Source organism: Dioscorea cayenensis, chromosome 2 (genome assembly GCF_009730915.1).
Source record: "Dioscorea cayenensis subsp. rotundata cultivar TDr96_F1 chromosome 2, TDr96_F1_v2_PseudoChromosome.rev07_lg8_w22 25.fasta, whole genome shotgun sequence".
In the NCBI taxonomy this organism is placed as follows: Eukaryota; Viridiplantae; Streptophyta; class Magnoliopsida; order Dioscoreales; family Dioscoreaceae; genus Dioscorea; species Dioscorea cayenensis.
Genome location: NC_052472.1, coordinates 18610126 through 18616125, shown reverse-complemented (window position 1 = coordinate 18616125; position 6000 = coordinate 18610126). Strand labels below are relative to the sequence as shown.

Sequence of the window (6000 nt, the reverse complement as noted above, 5' to 3'; positions counted from 1 at the left end):
GAAGGCGCTGGCGTGACTTTGCCAATAGAGTGATTCCAGAAAGTGATAATTCCTCCGGAAAGTCCTGAAGTAGGAATAGCGGCCCAATCCCAAGATTTTTCATATTTTTAACAAAGATGAAGAGTTTTGTCAATATTTGACTTTGTTTCAACTAAGCAAATGATATCATGTTTTTTCATCCTCATAAAATCATTCAAAAGATCAACTATCCTAGGGTTGGAGATACCCATGCAATTCCAACAAAGAATCCAACAAAGAATCTTTATAGTCATACATTTTGAAAAAGAGAGAGAGATAGAAAAGTTTAGAACATTGGAGTTTTTCCTCCTTTCTTTGAGTCGGTTGAGCAAGCCTCACCACCCCACCTTGAAGGGTCTCGCAAAGAAGAACAAGAAAGAAGAGTTTGGAGACCAAAAGATACACACGGTTGAGAGAGATGATAGTTTTTCTTCTTGACCTTCTTTTTTTTCATTCAAAATGCCTTTTACATATTAATAGCAACCACACACTTCAACCAAAAGTCTCTCATTAAACACCACCCTACATACCAACACACAATATCTCAAACCCCATTGGTTCGAATCCTTAAACTTAAGATACTATATTATAATCCCCACGACCCATATGAAATTCTTCATACCCTGAGCAGGTTCCCATCTCATTCTCCATTCTTGAAGATGGTTCTCGTTCACGTACCAACATCCCAGCATGGTCGCCTACCGTCCTCGCTGCTCCATGCCGGCGCCCTAGTCACCTTCAACACCCATCACCATTAACACTTTGATTAAGCGCATAACCCCATTTGAGCTCGGATCTCCTTGTGCCGCGGCTTTATCAAGATGTCCAAGCTGGTCCTTGGTGTTGCGGTCGAGGGTGATCGTCCCTCATCACAAGCTTCAATGAGTGAAACCGCATCAATGTGCTTGGTCCTTCGCGAAGAGCCGATTCTTCGCCACGCGAATTGTGGATTGATTATCGCGCACCACAGTGATATCTTCGCTTTAGACGGATATTTCTCACAATCATTGAGAATCTCTTCTCGAGCCATACTCACCGGCATGCCGCAGCACGTAGCGACAATGTACTCCGCCTCAGGCGTGGATACAATGCCACTTTCACATCTTGCTTCCAGATCCCCGCAAAGCTAATCGTGACTTGAACCCAATCAAGAACATCCCGGCTGCTCTTTCTACCACCAAGGAACCTCCCCAATCAACGGCCTGCGAAGCCTCCAAGCTATCCATCATTCTCCTCGAGGATAAACAAGTTTCATTACAATGACGTTCGCAAGGTACCGGCTAAACTCCTCTGTCAACAGCTAGGTGATCATCATGTGCTTGCCCCATAAACCTTTCTTTGATAAAAGATTAACAGCAGGTAGTGCAAAATGTCCGCCTAGTGTGCAAGGCCAATGTGGCCAACAATCTCTCCCAATTAGGCTCTTCGATATCTTCTAGGACTGCGTACTTCTCCTCTTTCCGCAACAAACAGCCTTTGTCATTAACTCCCAACCGGCATCGCCATCTGCATCGCTTCATGTTGAGTTGGGTTGGGCAAAACTTCACACCCTATCCTCGCAGGTGATGAAGCGATCCCATCGCAATTGATGTGCATCCAAACCAAGAAAGAACTTCATCAAACCTGCATCGCACATGCTCGAATGTTTTCATCATTTCTTCTCTCGAATTGATTGATCGTGCGTGACCCACTTTGTATACACAATGTCGCCAACACAGAGACCCATCGAGATACAATTCATCCCGCTGCTTCTTCCTATGTACAATGTCCATGCCCGCCCACTCTTTCATACCCATACCGCTGCTTTCTGAATGAGCACTCGATCTCCCATAACTATGCTCTCGGCGTGCATAAGCCCGTGAGGAGAGTCTCAATCGAGCACAGTACCATGTGTTCTTTCCTTCAATCGAATATCCTTCAGTTGTTACAACGATTCCTCAAGAATTTCCTTCCATATTGAGAAAATGCCGATTTAACATCAAACCCGGGTACACGTGTCGCCGTGGTTTTGAGCGAGCAAGAACAAGGACAAGTCTCACCGCTCCCTGCCAAGTCTTTGCAACCCACGGTAGTTAGCATCTCCTCGTAGTCTAGACCGCGGCCGTGGCCGACGTATCCCTTGCGCTACCAACCTCGCTTGTGGTCTCAAGATTTCACCATTAGACGATTTGATGGACCTCAGTACACCCATTTCGCCTCCACCGCTTTCTTCAAACTCGGGAGCCTGCGCCAGTCCCACGCATGGTTATTCTCGAATGGCCGCCACTCGTCATCCATGGCCTCGCCACTCGATGCCTCCCTATGCTTCCTATGATAGTGGAGGTTCGGGCCACATGGAGGAGTTTAAGCCGCAATTGTTATAGATATCTCGTTAGGACCCTCATTCTCCTTGGGCGGTGAACTATCCTGTGGACTTCTTCTCGTGAAATAGAATTTGCGATCCTTTCACCTGGGTGACTTGAAAGACCTCCACTCAGATGTGTTGTTGTTGCTCCTCCCTTGTAGCCTCTCCACCACCTTCTTCATTGCCCTCCTGCCTTCGCTCACTTTGTCTTCCGATCTTCAATGGTCATAACGGGTCCACCATTGTTTGAATCCCACACCCATCGAGAAACTCCCCTGCTGAATGTTGGCGCGCATCCTCGACTAATAGGTGCAACCTTTGGATGTCGTGTTGTAGACTTTTGTGCTTTTAGATTCTCGGACACGGCTCATTAAACACCGCGCTTTCTCAAATGTCCACCTCATCGGGCAATTCTCCAGCCTGTGAAGGCTAAGAATCGCAGCAATACAACCAAAGACTTTTGGGACGGCTTACACTTTGGTCTCCATGCCACAATTCATATGGAGTTTTGGTCACCCGCCGCCGTGTTGGCACCGCTGATCGGGGTGGCACCGACGTAGCTGCACCGCCACACCCCACCGCCTCCGGAGGCCACCACACTCTGAGAAAGCACCTGCCACCTCAACGACTGCCTCGCTCTGCTGCTCCACCACACGCTGTGCGGTAGTGTAGGGCGCCCGAACTCCCTCCCAATGCCAAGCCTCACAAAGTATCCACTCAAGGCTCACACGTCGAATTCTCTGATCGCTTCTTAGCACTCCTGAGCTTCCTTCCTCAGCTTCACACAGCGCATTGGAACTTTCCTAAGTGCTCAAAGCCTCACCTTTTGTCTTCAATAACATACCCAAAGATTTCCACGAATCATCTACAAAGTAAAAAGAAAACTTTCCTGTTACCTCCCAGTAGATTCACAAGCACCTCATGTGGCCGCGACAAATCCACGTGAACAAGCCGCAACATGCGACATGAGGTTCCTCCCTTGTCTTCACTGCAAGGAAATGCCTTCGTTTGCTTGCTTCCCAATTGCACACACACACTACACCGTCGAGGGCCATCCTTACTCGGCAATCCCATGCACCATCTCCTTCAATGCCAAAAGACCCCTGCACTTTCTATAGTTCAAATGCCCAAATCGTTGGTGCCGCCGCTCTACCTAGCATGTCTCATCTCGCAGCCACATCACTCCTCCCACTTTTGGGTGGAGATCCGTAGGGAACAAGTTATTGTCTCCTTCCAGTACTCACAGACACCATATCACCCGCTTTTGCTCATCCTTGATCTCACATCTTCTTTCATGGAAGTCGACCGAGAACTCCCTTCCTGGATGTGTGTCGCTCGCTACTCTGGTGAGGTCGTGAGCGTGCGAGTCCTCGGGGACCAACCGCACTTCGCAGCTTGCTTGAGCCTCCTGGCCACCGCGCAACTCAGAGTCACCGTGCCCACCTAAGCACAACCATTTCCTGTCATTGCACAAGACGAAATCGAGGTTTTCTCGAGACTCAATCAAGATCGATAAACAAACTCATCTCCTGTCATGTGGTTAGGACACCCGGCACGTCCACCAACCACACTACCATTTGAGGGCTTCATGGTCAGCACTAACCGGCCATAAACAAGTGCTCGTGATCTGCTGCTCTCGGTGAACCATGTGAGGCTCCGGCCTCGTCATTTCCTCTCCTCAGATTCAAATTTCTGCGCGTCCAAATTTTTACAGCTTAAAGCTAATCAGTATGTTGCTCTCATGGTTGTCTCCATTCCATCCTCGCAAGGCGCCTCCCGCGCCTTCCTCCCTCCTCCGAGGAAGCCTCCTCTTCCTCCTCGGTGACTCCATCCCCGGCTAGCATCAGACAACCTTTTCTCCTCGACACCCGAGGTTGTGCTCCCGCCCATTTAACGAATGGCTTTTCCTCCTTTCTTAATTCCTTTTCAATGATCTATCTTTACACTCGACTTTCAAGTGAGCTTGGAGAGAACCACCAAGTTCATCAAGTGTTAAAGTTGTCATGTCTCTGGACTCTCCATGGCTACTTCCGCTACATAGTCGAACTTTTGGAGCCAAGCTCGCGTAACTTGGACACCACCTTCTACCGCAGAGCGCAGACAAGGGCTTTCACCGGATTCACAATCACCACACTCCTCGGGAGCATAGGTAAGCTCTTGAATACCTCACCATCCTCCACTTTGAGTGTCTCAAGCTTTGCCTCAACGCCGCTTTTCTCACTTGGCCATCATCTTCGGGACGCTCCTGCCATAGCTCCTTTCACTTATCTCCACGCAGACAATGCCGCTCTCGCCTCAATCCGGCTGAGAATAGACCCGTCGATCGGCTTGTTGTCGATGAGGCAGTGCCTCTTTGTATCCTTCTTCTTGTATCCCCGCTCTGTGCTTCAGCATCTTCCTTCCTGCGGCACACCTCCTCCCAACGAGCTCCCAAAGCCTCTGGAGACCTACGGTTTTCATCCTCAGCGCCATCGTCCATAGTCTCCGGAACACGGAACACAAGGCAGCTGATAGCCCACCGGGACTCCTACCGCCATCGCTCTCCAACAAACGCCTCCGATACCATACACATCAAGCCGAGAGTAGCAAGCCCCACCGACACTCACCTTGAAGGGTCACCTGCAAAGAAGAACAAGAAGAAAGAAGAGTTTGGAGACCAAAAAGATAAGTGATACCGCATCGAGAGAGATGATAGTTTTTACTCGACTCTTGACCTTCTTCTCATTCAAAATGCCCTTTTTACATATTAATAGCAACCACACACTTCAAATCAAAAAGTCTCTATTAAACACCACCCTATTGGCCACTCAACACAATAATATCTCAAACCCCATTGGTCCTAACCTTAAACTTAAGATATTATATTATAAATCATCGACCCATACATGAAATTACCTTCATACCTCAAGATGGTCCCCATCTCATTCTCCATTCTTCAAAGATGGTTCCTGCTCACGCATCAATTATCCTGTAGCATGGTCGCCGTCTCCCATCGCCCATGCCGGCCCCTAGTCACCTTCAATCACCCATCACCATTAACAAGGTTCTTTCTAGGTTCCATGCCAAGGCTTCCATTTTTTATTCCTTTTGGTACTAGAGAAGAACCATATCATCTTCGCGCTTCATGCTAGACTCGAATCATCGTTGTCTTCACCGTAGCTAATGGAACATCATCCATGTTGCACTACTTTTCAAAGATTTTTCCAAGACTTTTAGCCACATTCTCAACTATCATCAGGTGGTGATCATTATTGCTTCTCTCATCATCCATATCCTACAAAGAAACTAAAGATAAGAGAAGGTTTCCTTTGTTTATTTTCAAAATGTTTGGGAAAAATGGGAAGAGGTCTGATTGGTATTTCCAATCGGTGGTGCTTCTTTTTCCATGTTTAGTCAGCATTGAGGCCCTCGAGATTTGGCGTGATGGAGAATCTTCACAAAATTATTAGTAGCCATCTCATCAAGTTTAGGGTTTTAGATCATAGTTAATGGGAATTAATTCCCTCGTGAATTGGTTGTAGGGAGATCAACGTGCTGTGAGAACATGACCAACCCTACACCTTGATGCATGTCCTCCACGTGTATTTACATAATGGTTTCCTCATCCGCCACGCGTGTTGACCATTAGACAAAGATCG

General features: G+C 47.8%; 1 protein-coding gene across 1 annotated transcript in view; it reads left to right on the top strand.

Moving 5' to 3' along the window:
* Positions 1–4843, top strand: part of LOC120273813 (receptor-like protein EIX1) — a 6972-nt gene extending 2129 nt beyond the window's left edge. Inside the window, exons 2-3 of the mRNA XM_039280525.1 lie at positions 4077–4183; positions 4321–4843. Coding sequence (XP_039136459.1) covers positions 4077–4183; positions 4321–4843 — 630 coding nt within the window. The remainder of the gene's footprint in view (positions 1–4076; positions 4184–4320) is intronic.
* Positions 4844–6000: the final 1157 nt, after the last annotated feature.